The 16,918-nt window shown below is 44.3% G+C and overlaps 1 protein-coding gene across 2 annotated transcripts in view; it reads right to left on the minus strand.

Annotated features, from left to right (window-relative positions):
- Positions 1-744: 744 nt before the first annotated feature.
- The window catches only part of EIF2B3 (eukaryotic translation initiation factor 2B subunit gamma), a 112,107-nt gene continuing 95,933 nt past the window's right edge, over positions 745-16,918 (minus strand). For both annotated transcript variants that reach the window (XM_019716551.3, XM_019716550.3), the window contains 2 exons: positions 8,082-8,185; positions 745-904 (listed from right to left, as the gene is read on the minus strand). In XM_019716551.3, coding sequence (XP_019572110.1) covers positions 852-904; positions 8,082-8,185 — 157 coding nt within the window. In that variant the 3' untranslated portion in view covers positions 745-851. The remainder of the gene's footprint in view (positions 905-8,081; positions 8,186-16,918) is intronic.

Genomic DNA, 16,918 nt, shown 5'->3' on the forward strand with positions numbered 1-16,918 from the left:
GTATAATTAGGACACAGAGGAGTCCTGGAGAAGAGTCAGAAAGAATTTCAAACCATGATATAGTGTCCTGATTCTTCCTTACCAGGTTGGATAGACCTCATTAAGGGGAGGGGGGAAGAGGTCAGGCTTCTCAGACCATGGCTTTTATTGCTTTTGCCTCCATGAAAACTGGTAGGGACAGGCTTGCTGGCTAGGCAGGGGCTACCTCTGCTTGCTTTAAGAGTCTCCAAGGGACAATAGTTGAGCTGGAGAAACTGGCTAGAGACTGGAAGGATAGGGAGTGAATGGCAGGAGTTAGGGGGTGAGGCTAGGGGTAGGTGGTGGCAAGGGCTGGGAATCTGTGTGGTAGGTATGGGAGCAGAGTAGTAAGTCCTGGGCTGAGGCTCAGGGGCCAGGCCCAAATCGGCAGCTGTAGAGGAAGCATCATGTGCAGAGGTGGTACTGGCAGCAGCTAGACCCACCAGATTGTTAGTGTCAGGGACTGAAGTACTTCCAGACCTTTGCAGGTGGGAGATGCTTTTATGGACCAGGCTGGGCCAGCCAGTTGTAAAGCAGGCCACCTAGGAGCTTTACCACTGGAGAGCTGCTGCCCCTGCCTAGTCACCTCGGTACACGAGAGCTAGGCCTCTGTGTCCTGTCTCGTTCTACAGACTGGCTCTGGATGGTCTTTACCACATAACTCATGAACACACACCGAGCCCCTGATGTGGAGCCTGGCACTACTCCATAAATCTCCAGCATGCCTTCGGGAGCCCTTTTTTATTGGGAAATAAATACAGAGTCAAACAGGTGGGCCAGACAACATCTGTAGTTCTGGGGGCCAGGAGGAAGGTGTATGACTTGCTCAGAACTCAGATCTCCATGAGCTGGTCATTCCCCACGATCACCTCGTTCACTCGTTTGGCTACAAAAGAAAAGGGAAAGGTTGTTTGAGAACTATCAGCAAAAGATGCCATTTCAAACCCAATTATCTCTAATTCTGTGTTCACAAACATTTATTCCTTTTCTATGTGGCTCTGCTCTTGAGAATACAACTTGCCAAAGGGACTCTAGGAAAGACAGCATCTTCCCACACAACAGGAGAGGACTGGCTCTACACACCTGGCTTTCAGGGAGACTTCACATAGCAGGGGAACTGGAACTAGGCCTTAAAGGATGAATAGAGTTTTTAAAGGCAGTGTATCAAAGGGAAGGCATTCTAGGCTTTTAGAATAACATGAACAAAAACATAAAGATGTATGAAAGGAGAACATGAAATACTGTGGTGTGGGCAGAGGATAGGGAATGGAAGAATGAGAAAAAACGAGACTAACTGGTTACATGGAGATATCCAAAGGAAAAAGGGAGATGCCTCATATGTAATATGGAAATAATACCACCAACTGTATAGAGTTATTGTGAGGATTCAATGAGCTAAAGAATTACTGAGTGCTTGATAAATAGTGGCCTTTATTATTTTCGTGAAGTCCAAACCCATAAGACCCTCCACGACCTGACCCTTGCCTACCTCTTCAGCTTCAGCTTCCACCATTCACCATTTGTACCTATAAGTTGTACTATTTTATAGCTCTAGACCTCAGCACACGCTATTCCCACATGCCTTTCTCCCCCATCACACTCTTACCCTAAATGTCCTGATTAAGCAGCTCCACTATGTGATGCCTTCCCCTCTGAACTGTCCATTGTCTGCTTTGTGAAAACACTCTACCTAATACATATGTCTATCTCTACCTCATTATATCATTCTCCTCTACTTCACTGTAAGACTCTTGAAGGCAGGGGAAGTGTATTTATGATCATAGCCGTGTCTAGCATAGCTACTGGCACATGAAAGATTTCAGAGATTTTGGGTAACGACAAGGGTAGGGAATGGTTATGTAAGCGGAGAACTAAAGTTGAAAGGAGGTGAAGGTTGGTAGAATAGAGACGTTCAGGAAATTATGAAGCGGACGGGTTGGATGGTTCACTGATGAATATGTTTAGGTTGTCCAAGATGTTTGGAAAAAAGAGGGAAGAAAGAGGAATACTGTGAACCCTCAGTATATTCAGGGAGTGACCTGGAAGCTGATCAATAATGTGGTGAAAACTAAGAAGAGGGTTAGCTTTCAAGGAATGAGAGCTATAGAAAGGAGGCAGGGAACCTGTGGTGTGGGCTAGGGGGAACCAGGGGCATTCTGTCTACCTCTTGCTTAGCGACATGGGGCAGATATAGGAGATAGAAGAGTTAGTCTTCTACCGTGTTTCCCCGAAAATAAGACCTAACCGGAAAATAAGCCCTAGCATGATTTTTCAGGATGACATCCCCTGAGCATAAGTCCTAATGTGTTTTATGGAGCAAAAATGAATATAAGACCCGGTCTTATTTCCGGGGAAACACTTATTTTCTTTACTTGTTTGTCTCTTTATAATAGACTGTGAGCAGCTGGACAGCAAGAGGCAAGTTTTATTCATCCTTACACACCTACCACACTGGAGCCTAGAATATAGTAGGCTGTACCTACTGAACGTGTGTGTGTTTTGAGGGTTATGTGCGAGTACAACGTAGGAAGCACGGATAGAAGAGAAGGCCTCCAATCTTTTTGTCAAAGAGAACAAAACTGACACGTCTGCTGCATAAGAACAAAGAGGCTTGGGGATCCAGGGCATCCTCAGGCCTATTTCTCTAACGTTCTCCAGTGGAAAGTGAAACCGAGATGTAGGCCTTTCACAAAACTTCTGTTATGGCACTGCATTGGACAGAGGCAATTTCATGAGAAGAAAAGGATAGGAAAGAAGAGTGACAATGCAGGAAAAGAAAGAGCATCTGAGTCATAAAGACTTAAATTCTAATTTGACTTTGAGAAAATTGTTTCACGTCTTTGGGCTTTCATTTCTTTGGGCTTTCATTTCCTCACAACGGTTCAGTAAGATAAGTGATGTAAAGAGCTCAGCATAGTGCTCTGATAAGTATTAAACAGAAGTTACTGAATGGGGCTGCACCTACACTCCTGCCCCAGGAGATGCTCCTTTTTATACTTCAACGCCATCTGCTTCCTTCAGGGAGAGGAATGGGGAGGAAGCCCAGATAGTGCTTAGGCTGCCAAATTCCCTAGGGCTGGCGCTGGTCCTGGACTGTGACTGTCAATCAGGCTCCACCCGTGAGATAACATTGACCAGAAAAGAACAAAGGAGATGCTTCCCTGGCTAGCTTCCCAGGTCACCTCCAAAAGCTCTTAACTCTATCCCTCTACAGCCTGGAGTCAGCCTTAACACTCTTATCTAGACAGACTCTGACACTTGCTCTCCTTCAGCCAGTCTCTTCCTAGTTTCCAGGGTCACTGGGCTGAAGACAGTCCCAGTTCCAACTAACATTCTTCTTGGCCCTCAGTACTCCAGACCAGAGGGGCTAATGAGGAGTCTGGCTGGGGCAGACAATGCTTTTTTCTGCTCTGCCAGATTCCAAATAAACAACCTGAGGCTTCTCTAGCCTGCCCTCCCTACTGTCCTCTCTGCCTTCTGATCTGCTCTTGGCCTAGGGGTGGGAGAAGACTCACTGGGATTAAGGGGAGAGAGACGATATGTGGCATTTTGGGAGGTAGATGTATTTTCAGGGAAATTCAGTAAGGTAGTGGAAACCTACAGGAGAACAAGCAGTACTATTTCTGTTTGGCCAGGGTTGGAAGCAGATTCCAATAAACATGCTGGAAAAGTTCTGGGCTGGAGTCAGGTTGGGAAAGATCTTAAAAGGAAGAGTACAAGGGAGGATGGTACGTGGGGGAAAAACCAATGGGACAGAGGGAATGACAAGTCACATATGAAAAGCTGCACTGATGGGAAGCTGGGAAGGAGTCCTGCTGGCCAGGACTTGACCTATGCAGCCATCAGGTCTACTTTCATGGCCAAAGGACTGATCACTGTGGTCACAGGGAAGAGATCCAAGTTCTCTCACTGACAGTCATAAGAGACCCAGAAGTATCCAATTGATACAGGTTAGCTAGCATGTCCCTAGGTAGACAGGGAGGTCCTTGGTGGAATAAACAAAGAGAGCCATATCCTAAAACTCCAGGTTTTGAAATCATTCCTTCGTTCCAGGACATAATGTAACAAGGCATTGAGGTGAATCATAAAATTCTTTTTGGCCTGACAGACGGAGCAGATCTGATAGATAAGAGAGGATTACTTTGCTAATTCCTTTAGGATGGGCAAGCAGAACAAACCTGGTAAATGAATTTCATTAGAAGGCTCCAGTTCCCTTCTTCAAACAGCTCCCCTTCCCCAAATAGGCAAGGGAAGGTATAAAAAAGCTTTTGCCTCAGTCACGGGGCCACCCCCATTCGGGACCCCCTCCCGCTTGGGAGCTCTGACTCTTTGCTTTCAGTAAACTATCCTCTTTTTAAAACTCTTTGCCTCTCCTGGGTCCGTGTTTCCATTCTTCAGTCTCACGAGACACAATTCCGGCCTACACCCAGAAACTGCTGGCAGATCCAACATCATCTACATCATTTGGGGAATCACAGGAAAATATTCCTCCATCACAATGAGAGTCTCTCAGGTTTTGAGTCTGTTGGCTACGGCTTTTCTACTGGCTTGAGCAGGAGGTCAAACTTGGCTACAGGGATTTTTGCCAGAGATACTCTCATTAACTGAGCTTGCTGGGGTGCTGCGAGAAAAGCCAGAATTGTTAGAAAATGGCTTGTTCTCCTGGTAGTGCTAGAAAAGGGCAGCGAGGCCTACACTGGGTTTTACGTGTCACATTTTTGGGGTAAAAGACTCTGTGGTATGCAAATGATTGGAATTTGGAGAGGGGACAGCGTTTGAGGATGAATGTTTTCCCCTGGAATCCCTCCATGTGAGGAAGACTGGGGACTTAGCCATCTGCTGAGCTCTTTGCTTGTGAGGACCTGGAGGTGTTGATGTTTGTCTGGATCCTCCATAGTAACAGGTCTTGACTGCTGCACCAATGGCTAGGAATTTGCTTTCTCCATATGGCTCAGCCTCAAAGAAAGTGACAGTGGGAACAGGTGACTGGGCAGGTGTACCTGTGTCAGGAAGGCACTGCTACTGTCTTGGATGCACTGGTCCCTCAGCATAGAGGACAGAGCAGAAAGTGTTGGGGTTCTCCTTGCGAAGAAGTGGGCACATAGTGTTAGAGCCAGAAAGCCCAGGAGACAATGAAGCCCACGACATCCTAAGGGTTTGGCTAGCCCAGCCCTGTGTTCCCTGATGGGAGGTGCCATGCCTCAAACTCTCAGTATGTGGCATGCAGTTGCCATTCATGCATTCTGCACATAGAATGAAAAGGCGTCCTTGCAAAGTAAAAGGAAGGAGCAGCACTACTTTGTTGGAAATGGGGAGGAGAAGCAGCAGAAACCATGAAGTTCCAGGTTCCAGCACACAAGAAATGAGGGACCTCTAGGGTGGTGGCAAACGGAGTTCACGCATTCAAATATGCCTAGACTCTAAACTCTTTTAAAAACAACAAAAGGAAGCAGCTCCTGGTTCCAAGAGGGACTGAAAGAAGAAAGCACTGGGGGATGTTTTTACTTTTTGTTGAGCAGGAGATAATTTACAGAGACAAAGAGACAGGAAGGAGGTGGAAGAAACATTGTGTGGGGCCACAAACCCAAACAGAAGAGAACAAAGGACAGAGAAATACAATGAGACAGGGGAGGGGACAGGATAAGAAAGCAGCTCTACAGACCAGCTGAACAGCTGCTTTTGAAACTGGGGAATCCTTCCAAGGCCTTCCATGGAGTCAGAGAAAAGGCTGGGGATTCTGAATCCTATTTTTAAGAAAATACCAACCGGCTCCAGCTGCTCAAGAAATAAGTTTCTCTGCAACTCATGGGGAGGCCTGGGTGAGCTGGTATGTTGAACAAGAGGAAAGAGCTCAGACCTGAGGTTCCTGAGGATCAGTAAGAGCTGGGATACAGAGGCCTATTGGTCTGGGAAAGATGAACTAAACGGACAAAAGGGGTATCACCGATCAAATTCTGCTGGGCAACCCAGAGTGACTTCTTCCTTTCGTCTTTTTAAAGGCTGTTTGGCAATAATTCTGGCTGCAAACTCAGTTTTGTCATCTACTAGCTATGTACCTTGAGTAAATTTCAACTTTTCAAAGTCTCAGTTTCTACTTCACCAAATGGGTCAATAATGAATCCCTGTGTTGGAGGGCTTTTATGAAAATCCAATAAGACAGTGTATGTGAGAACATTTTAAAGCTGTAAACAACAGTTGTAAGCTAACGGCATTCCGGGAGGGCCGTACCATCCATGCCTCCTGTGCTGGTATTTCGGCTGGTGTCTCAGCCCTCTCACCTCGGCGCATACCCTCAGTTTGCATGTGATCACAGCAGAAAGTACCAATAGTTAGGGTGCTGCTGCCAGGCTTCCCAGAAATGACAATTCTCACATGTAGAGAAAGAAAGTGCTTGGAATGGGAGAAGGCAGGCAGTGAGGAGGAGAGCTGCATCTAGACTCAAGTGGAGAAATGAGGGGGAAGAACTGGCCACATCTCCCAGTTCAGTTATCAGTGTTGCATGTGGTTCTTTTATTAGCATAAGTTTAGAAAAAAAGCAAGGAGAGATCTCATGATAATTGTGACCATCTCACACATGCCTTTCTTGGAACCCTAACTTTCTGCCATAAAATCCCTAAAAATATGCTTTATGGGTCCAAAATTCATTCACCTGTCTCCTACCCCCACCCCACTCCCCAGCATCTACTATAAACCAGGACCTGCTCTGAGAGCTAGGGGTACATATTGGAATAAGCAGTCCTTCCCCTTGAGGATCTCAGTCTAGCAGAGAAGGCACATTTACAGATAACTGCCTTAACTTGTGAATGGACTTTAATAAAGGTGTTGACAAAGTTCAGGGGTGCCGAGGAGGGGAGGAATGCTCAGTTTGGCTGTAGGGAGTCATGGGAAGAGTCAGGGAAGGGTGTACAGAAAAGAAACCATCTGGGCAGTCTTCGTGAAAGGGATCCCTGAGAGAGAGGGGGCATGTGCAAAGGCGGGGGGAGGTACAACGGCGCGGTGTGTGAGTGGAGCTCGAAGTCCCTCGGTATGTGTGTACTCCTCACATTTAGTTGTATTTAATTCTCATGACAATCCTCCAAGATACGTACTATTGTCTCTGTTTTTCTAGTTTTAAAAATCTGAGGACTAGAATTTAACAACTGAACCTGGTGCATATCCAGTGAGTTGCACATCTGAGATCTGAACCCAGGTCCGTTTGAGTCTAAAGCTCAAAAGGGAGGTATTCAACTTAAAAAAGGGGAAGGAGAAAAACACTGAAGAAGGCCTTTGGGGAGAAGGAAAATAATATGGCTTCTATTAGTTCAGAATTGGTAGGGCTCTTTCCTTCAGTAACTCCCCTACCGCACCCTATTTTAGGTTTAGGAATATGCTTAAAAGGAATTAGCCGTTCTTATTAATCCTGAGCTTTACCTATTTTTTGGCTAAAAACATCCAGCCAAATTAAGGACCATTTAAATTTGCCCAGCCTAACAGGGAAACTGGTATTTGTGTGTCTCTCAAGCACTATATAGTCTTTCTGCACCTACAGAGCAGAGTGAGCTAACAGCATAGCTAATAGCATCATCTCTAGGTGGTCGAAAATGACCACCTCTGAGTGAATGGCTTCTGAAGAAGCCACTAACTTTCTTCCAGGCCAGGACTCTATGGGACGACCTCCCTTAAACAGGTCAGGGGAGGTGCTCAAGGACTTCAGGAAGCCAGAGCTAATTGCAGAGCCTTTGTTGGTTTAATGGCCCTTCTCTCTCATGTCCAAGAGTCCTCGAAAAGTACTGGTGCCAATCAGGGCCATAAGATCTTTTTGGTGTGTTTTAGATTTTTTGATAGTAAGGCTGCATACATCTATGAGCTTATCTGTAAGATAAATTCCTAAAAATGGAACTGTTAAGTCAAAGTTTAAAAATTTGTCAATGATGTCAATCCCCCTACAAGGACAGCTTTATTAGTTTATGGTCTTGCTTGCAGTGTATACATGTGCTTGTTTTCCAGTCCTCACCAGCACTGAGCATGTTCTGTGCTAGTGCGATAGGTAAAAAAATGGCATCTGTGATTGGATTTTGGTTTACCTTTGGCTTCAATCCTCTGGCCATTTCCAATTAGGCAGTCCTTGATGTCTGCTCCCTTCTCGATCACAGCATTGTTGCAGATGACGCTGCCCTGGATGTTGCTTCTGTAACACAGTAGCTTAAGTTAGGGAGTGCCCACAGCTCTCGTCTCTGTCCTCACCACTGTGGGCTGGGGGTTTGGGCTCTTCCATAGGCTGGGAATAGCCGGTCAGCCCAGTTAATGGCTACACGCCTGAAGTTATCATTAGAAGACAGAATGGCTCAGCTGGGCCACGGCAGGACCTGGCTTTAGAGAAGTCCAGAGTTTGGATATGCTCACAATGATCTTCCCCCGAAGCCTGAATAGAGCAGACACTTTGATTTCAGTTCTTTAGGCACCCCTGACCTAAACTCCATCCAATCTCTCCTCCTTTGGTCTGGGGATGGAAGCTGGAGCTGGTCCCTGGGCTGACCCATCCCTCCTGACTCTCATCTGGGACCATTTACCAAATTTCATTTCAGGTTCAGATCTCACGAATCTTCCTAGGAGATCAGCTGTGGAAATAATGGGTGCCCCACAGTTCGCACTACAGACTCAGGTTAATCAAAACCATATTCATTCAGGAAAAAAAGGAAACTTTTTAAACTAGCTCCATACCACATGAAAGACTACTCTAGATTCTAAAGCCACACTCTTAAGAGTATCAGTGCTGGTTCTTAGCATTTAAATGTGTTTAAAGAGCATCTTTATAGCTCCTGAAGGCTGGTGGGTGGGAGAAAAGGTTATTTGAAAATCTTCACTAGCATTTATTGTAGCATTTATTACATACCTACTCTATGCCAGGTACTGTGCCAAATACTCTATGTACATTATAGGAGTGACTTACAAATCTAGCTATTTCATCAGAAAAATCACCTGGGCAGTGTGAAAAACAACTCTCTCAATGTACTGGCCCCCACCAATCCTTTTGGTAGATCTGGGGTGGGGGGGCCTTATGTATTTAAATTAGAAAAAGAAGCTTCCTAGATGATTGTGGGAGTATCATTTTTACCTCTGATGCAGTAAAAATAATAAGAACAGATTTAGAGAAGTTAAACCATTTACCCCAAACCACACAACTGCCAAATAGCAGATTCAGATCTTGGTCTGCCTACCTCCAGAATCCATACATTTGACCATAAAGCCATACAAAGAAATTAAGGGGAGGAAAGACTGGAGGAAGCCTGGAACTGCCAAACTGCTTTTCTCAGCTGAGATGGCCTGTGGAAGGAGCACTATCCTAACAAGGGAATATTCAGTACTTTTAAATTACAGTGAGGGGCAGCTGGAAGGGAGGTGGTGAGTCGGAAGGGTGTGAGCAGCCATTTAAACAAAACAAAACAAAACAAAACAAAACAAAACAAAACAAAACAAAACAAACAAAACACCAACAAGGAAAAATGCTCAAGCAACGCAGGAAGCACAGGGGATGGAGAAGAGGACATTCCAAGGACTGAAACTATCAATGCCCAGGCCATTAAAAAATGATTCTTCCAAATGCCAAAACTTTAGTAAAATGCAAAAAAATTAAAATAAAAAAATCTAGCATTTTATGGCATTCTAGTGTCTTATCTCTATTCTTCTAGAAGGTTAAAGCCTGTCAGAAAGCAGCAAGAGGCCAAAACCACAGCACCTCTGTGGTGTGGAGTAGACATGGGTAGACAGTATTAGTTTGTTTTTTTGGCTCAAACTCAGGATACACTCAGTGGGTGGGTATTAAGGGAATTTCCAGAACTTTCTAACTTGCCCTCTGCCTTAGGCAAAGCAGTCCAGTCAGATGGGGAAAATTCTCCCAAAAAGAATAGTAAGGAAGTATAGAAAGCCTCAGATACACAGGCTCCTGGGACAGAGCAGGCTTACAATTGGCTACTAGTTTGTCACTGAAAACTCTCGTTTCTTTTTCCAAGGGGGGATTAGGAGGATGCTTCGTGCTCAAGGTTTTAAGAGCCAGAGAATGCAGGCGCTGGAGCTAGGCAAGGGGTAAACATAGTTAGCAGACAAAAAAGAGCCAACAGAAACTCAAGCAGCCATAATTAGAGACTTCTAACTGGCTATTTTGGAATCTGGAATGTAAGTGGGAATCATTTCTGCATTTCCGGAAGGAAGCAGCTGGAATGACTGAGGCCAGATTTCCACAGCAATGGACAGCCTGGGTTCTCCTTATGTTTAGCAGGTCTGATTGAGGTCTGCAGAACCTCCCATATTGTTTGTCTTATCTAGTTTGTGTGTAACACCCTCTGAGACACATAAACCACCACTGTAGAGTCTGAAGATGTGATAAGGAAAAAAGTAGGTTGATTGACGGGAAGCTGGGTGCTCTCCTGAGGCTCTGGTCAGTGGATCTGTGGAAAGCTTTGAGATGAACACCTCACAAAATGCTCGGTGAATGTGAAGCTCTTTTCTGCTATTTGTTTCTTCAGTTCCCCATTATCACTGCTGCAGTCACAAGTCACCTCCATTAGCAAGCTGAGGTACTTTGGAAAAATTTCAAGTCAATATAGCTTTCCCTTTGTCCAGAAAGAAACTCCAAGATTAAGGATTTTACTGGAAGTGTGTGTGTTTGCTCATAACAGGGAAAGGACAGATACTACTGTATCAATAAACCCTCTCCAGGTTGCCAATCCACAATAATAACTTTGCCTTTTTTTGCTAAGTGCTTAAAGCGGGAGGGGAGGTAACTTCCTATAACTCAAGAAAAGAACTGGCCCCAGCGCCAGAACTATAGTTTTTGCTTCCTAGTTTTAACTCTCAGCCTGGTACTAAGGACTCTCCTGTGCTAATGCCTGGCTGTGTTCTCTAAGAAGCTGCTCAGAGATGGTTAAGATTAATGGGGTTTTGGTCCTCATGTCTCCTTGGTGGGGTTACATTTTAGGCAAAGTTGCAGGTCTTGGGAAGTTTCCCTGGAAACATTAATGCTTCAGTAGAGAGAAGTCCGTGAGAAAACACAGAGGTCTACAATAAGATCACTGCTTGGCCAGGCACATCACATCACACCACACCACTTCGTGGCACATGACATGAGGAAGAAGCCTTGACCTGGGAAGCAATAATGCCTCCAAATTCTCGTTCCTCTTCTGCCTTCTGTTAGGACTTTCTCCAGTTTAGTCCAGAAAGAAAGGGAACTCATGCGTCATTACACAAAACACTTTACATTCATTATGTAACTTAATCCTTTTGGCAAGCCTGTAGGGATGGTGGTATTTATTCTAATTTTTACAGAGAAAATTGAGGTTCTCAGAGGTTAAGCAATGTGCCTAAGCCTACACAGCAGGGACTCTTCTCTGTCTGGGCTTCTGCCTCAGCTGTTGACTGGGTAGTATTGTACAAAGAACCATGAAACTTCTTAGTAACTCTGAGGACAGGCAGGTTCTTCTCTGGGGATTAGTTGGCAGGCTTTCTAAACTTACTCCGAACTTTGGGGGAGAAAAGGGTATGGACCTGGAGATCCACGTAGCTTTTCTAGGCATGTGACTAAAGGTCTGCTTTAGGCAAACTCACTACACTTCAGCGCAAAGATTATGGCTGAGTCATCCATATCTGCCCAGGGGCCAGAGACTCCTGGGTCCTCATCCAGTTGTCACTCTAGATGAAGAACCATGTATTAATTTTAATGAAATATTTCAGGCATAGAAAAAAGTCTAGAGACTATAAAGAACTGTGTACCCACCAAAAAGATCAAGAAACAAACAATACGGCCTGTTGTGCATCTTTCTTTGATCACATTTCCCTCCTTCCACTCATCAGAAGTCTAACCACTATTTGACTCTGGTGCTTATTGTTCTTAAGCATTTTTACTACATATGTTAATAGACAATATATAGATATTGTTTTGCATGTTTTAAAATTTTATATAAATGCTATCATTCTCTATGGTCCTTCTGCAACGTGCTTTTTTCCCCTTCAACATCATATCTGTGAGATTTATCCATATTAATTCAATGTAATGAGATAGAATAGTTGAAGAAATATCTCACTTCCTTCCTGTCTCTGGTCACTCTTGCTCTTAGGTTCTCTAATTAAAATGTACTAGCTCCAATGCGCAGGCTGAAAATTCCCTCCTTTTAGTTCTATGTGCCTCCCTTCACTATATAAAGGTTTAGTGATGGGAAATGTTTCCCTTCTAAGAAATCTAAGTCTTTATATTGCCTAAGCAGAGGCTAAGGAAAAGAAGCGTTTGGGGGGGGGGAATCAAAGTAAAGATGTAATGACCTTAAAGAATTAAGCTATTCTCCATCTAAGATGGGTTTAGTTCAGATGGTACAAAGGTAGGGAATGAACCAAAAGTCCTAAGGAGCTCCTTAGGTCCAGGGGATCTTTCCAAAGTTTCATAATTTAGTGTTTTCAAGCGTGTGACTGAATTCTTTTAACACATGGACAGAATTCTTTTAACAGTTATGCTCTTTTGCAACTCTAATTACCACAGACTAATTTATATTTAAGGAAGCTCACTTTTACACTTAACTTACCCAGTTGTCAGTATTTTGTTTTAGTTCTTACTTGGCTATATAATGTATTCAAGTAGAGTTTTCCAGAAGATTCATGAGTGACACATCTCCTGAGCCCTGGAGTATTTTTAATTATTTTATATTTCAACCATAACTTGACTAGCTATAGGATTCTTAGGTCACAATCTTTTTCCCTCCAAAATTTATAAATGTTTTACTGGCTTTCAATGTCATCATAGAAATGTCTGAGGCCAACCTAACTTTCTCTCTACTATGTGCCTCAATGGTTTTATCCTTTCAGTTCTATGCGACTTGAGATTTTGCAAAAGGGGTGTTTGCCATTTCTGCTTTGATTTACCCATGCCCCTATTCCTAATGCTGGTTGAATCTTTGTGTTCTCTTTGGATCTGATCTAAATTTCACTGCTTTGGGCAGATATTCTTTCGTCTGTGTATGGGTATGTGAGTTATTTAGTTTTTTAATATGTGGAGCTTCCTTTTTTTGGTTGTTTGTTTTCATTTGGGTGAGTTTTAAGAAGTGAAGTATTCACTCCATGTTTTTTTCTAGAAGTAGACAGGGCTATCTTGACAGATACTCAGCTAATTACAGTAGGGGCGTTTAAATCAGGCATCTCAATTTTTCCGGCGGACGGGTGGCTCAGTTGGTTAGAGCACGAGCTCTGGGCAACGGGGCTGCCGGTTCGATTCCCACATGGGCCAGTGAGCTGCGCCCTCCACAACTAGGATGAAGTCAATGAGCTGCCGCTCAGCTCCCGGGTGGCCAGATGGCTCAGTTGGTTGGAGCGCATCCTCTCAACCACAAAGCTGCTGGTTCAACTCCTCAACTCCTGCAAGGGATGGTGGGCTCTGCCCCCCACAACTAAGACTGAACACGGCACCTTAAGCTGAGCTGTCGCTGAGCTCCGGGATGGCTCAGTTGGTTGGAGCGCGGGCTCTCAACCACAAGGTTGTCAGTTGGACTCCCGCAAGGGATGGTGGGCTGTGCCCCCTGCAACTAATGACGGCAACTGAACCTGGAACTGAGCTGCGCCCTTCACAACTAAGACTGAAAGGACAACAACTTGACTTGGAAAAGTCCTGGAAGTACACACTGTTCCCCAATAAAGTCCTGTTTCCTTTCCCTAATAAAATGTTAAGAAAAAAAAAGAAAAAAAAAGAGGAATCTCTATTTTTCATTCAGTAAATACTTATAAGGTATCTAGTATACAAAAAGTATTCGGAGTTAAAAAGCACAAATGCATATGAAAACTATTTCTGTATTCAAGGAATTTATAGTCTAGTTGAAGAAAAAAAGAAAGATGGAGTAAGTGTCACGTGAGCATAAGTCAAGTGTTACGGGTACACAGGGAACACAGAAGTGGGGGAAATAATTTCTGGCTAGGACAATTCAAGAAGGCTGCATATGGGAGTTGGAAAATGAATTGGACCTTGAAAGGTGGGTAAGATTTCTACAGGTAAAGATCTCTAGAGAGAGGCAATTCAGGCAGAGTGAATATCAGGTATAAAGCGTAGTGGAAAAGTAAGGGACCCAGTAGGCAGGGCAGTCAGTTGAGTGTAGGTAAAGAGGACACGCAGGGTAATAATGAGAAGCAGTATTATCTTGTTTGGCTCTGAGAGCTGCACTTGCTGCCTCCAGAAAGCATGGAAAATCTAGGAGAAAACCTGGTTCCCTGGCCTGCCTGTATGTGAGGGTGGCCTGCCTGTATGTGAGGCTTGGGTTATTCACCTTGGACTAGGAGGAAATGCAGGAGATGTTGCTCAGGCCAGAGGCCAAGGATGCACAACACAGGACTGACACTGAAGTCTTGACAAGGAAGTTTCCACTAGACTTTGGATGGCTGAGCATCAGCTGTCATATCAACTGGAAGAGGTAGAAAATGAGAAAGACAAGCAGGAGGCTTATCTGCAGTCTCGCCTACACCTTCCCCAAGGTGGTCCTGTTAGCATCTCTCAAGCCCTGAGGACTTTGGGCAGAGGTCCAGAAAGTTCCAGCCGCTCACCACTGCTGGCAGAGACAAGCAAACCAAGTATATGAGAAACTCCCTCTGGACAAATTCATGCTCCTATTCTATCACTCAGTCCAGATGTAATCAAGTCTCACATGACTGCAATTTAATTACCTTTTCCAAATTTACCGTAAGTAATTAAAACTAAATGACCTGAAAATAAGGGAAAAAGTTCATATGGGATTCTGGATGTCTGATCTTATCACCAGGAGCTCATTTGCGGGGTTGGGTAATCCCTAACGGCCTTTCTGGTCATTAACCCTATGTGGGCTATAGCTTTACCTCAATTTTTAAGTTGGAAAATAGCAGTAGCTGCCATCTAAACCTTTATTGTTTCCCCAGCTAGAAACGTTATTAGGCCATCCAAGATTATACCTCCTCCGAAACAGCAATTGACTTTGGGGTATCATGCTAGGCCTTTTCTATGACCTTCTCTCATATAAGCAAGCTGGAGTTTCTTAGGGAGCCTTGGTTTCCTCACCAAGTCTCTTCATGTCAATTCAGGACACTAACACTTTGGAGAGGTGCTAGAGAGCCACTCCTTTGTCTGCTCACCCACAGGAAGGGAGGGAGGGAGAGGCTGCTAATTAGAGCAAATGGGAAAGTTATGGCACTGTCTTTCCTGGAAGGTCTAAGACAAGATGACATAGTGGAAGTTACAAAGCCTCATAAGCTACTGTGGAATTACTGTGTTTCCCCGAAAATAAAACCTAGCCGGACAATCAGTTCTAATGCGTCTTTTGGAGCAAAAATTAATATAAGACCTGGTATTATATTATATTATATTAGACCCAGTATTATATTATATGATATTATATTATATTGTATTATATCCAGTCTTATATTATATTAAAATAAGACCAGGTCTTATATTAATTTTTGCTCCAAAAGATGCATTAGAGTAGATGGTCCGGCTAGGTCTTATTTTCGGGGAAACATGGTAGGTGATCAAATGGACAAAGACAATCGTAGTTCTTGTTTGCAAGAGAATGCTGAGACCTGTCAGTCTCACACAGGAACCTGGAATGGGGCATGGAGTAGCAGGAATGCAAGGAGAAAAAAAGTCTGGAACGCCACAATTTATTCATCTGTAAAAATGCAGGAGTTGAGCTGGATGACGTCTCAGGCCCCATCTCACTCTAACATTCCAGGACTCAGTGTTGGAGCTAGATCAGGAGAAACCCTGAAGTTCAAACTTTATTCTAAAGGTAATGGGGAGTTTTCAAAAGTTTTTGAATAGAACTGGGACATGATCAGAGATATCTTTTAGGAAGACAATGCTGGCAACATGCTACCTCTGTGAAATGAGATAATGATGATGATGATAAAATAACAACTAACACTCTACGTGCCAAGCACTGTTCTAAGTGCTTTATGTCTATGAACTCATTTAGTACTCCCAATAATCCTGTGAGGTAACTCAGTTTTTACCCCATTTTATAGTGAGAAAATCAGGCACAAAGTGGTAAAGTCGCTAAATGACTAATAAGGGACAGACCCAGGATTCATTCTGGCAGTCTGACTCTAAAGCTCATGCTCTAATGCATAGGGATTAGATAGTGGAAGGGTGGATTTGGAAGAGAAAGAAAAATGGAGATAGGAAAATAAGTTAGAAAAAGGCCACAGTGATTCAGAAAGAGGTCTCTGGGTCTGACCTCTCCTAACCTCTAATCAAATTGGCTGCTAGCTACTCTTACACACCCGGATGTCCTATAGGTTACTTCCAACCTCATGTGCCCTACACAGGGCTTGTCTCCTCACAGATTTGCTCCTCCCTCACCCTTCCTCATCTCATTGAGTACACCACCACCTACCCTGTTTCCCCAACCAGATCTGGGCTTCACCTACCAACTGGCCTCTTCCTTACCCTATATATGTTCCTTTCTTGATCATTCTAGTCAGTCTCCTTAGATTCCTTTTCTTATGTCTAAAATTACTAATGTTCCCCAAGGTTTTGTCTTGGTTTTTTTTCTGTTAATGCCACACTCTCCCTGGTGATCTTATCTACTCCCTCGGCTTCAGTTACCACCTCTATGCCGACCATTCCCAAATCTGTACTTCAAGTACAGGCTTCTTGCCTGAGCTCCAGTCCTGCACATCAAGGCTGCCTGCCATGAATTCAACTTGTCCCAAATGGAACTCATCATTTCCCTGCCTTCCTCTTTGGTCGGCTGCTCACAGCAGCTGGCCACCGGCCAGCTCACTCTGGCCACTCACGCTGGCCACCGGCCGCTCATGGCAGCACACGGCAGCCTGCGGCAACTCATGATAGTTGCTGGCCACTCACCACTCATGCTGGCTGCCAGCCACTCATGCCAACCTCCAGCTGCTCTAGGCAGCCCAACTC

Source organism: Rhinolophus sinicus, chromosome 14, assembly GCF_057876585.1.
Source record: "Rhinolophus sinicus isolate RSI-liver-muscle chromosome 14, RSI-T2T, whole genome shotgun sequence".
NCBI classification, from domain to species: Eukaryota; Metazoa; Chordata; class Mammalia; order Chiroptera; family Rhinolophidae; genus Rhinolophus; species Rhinolophus sinicus.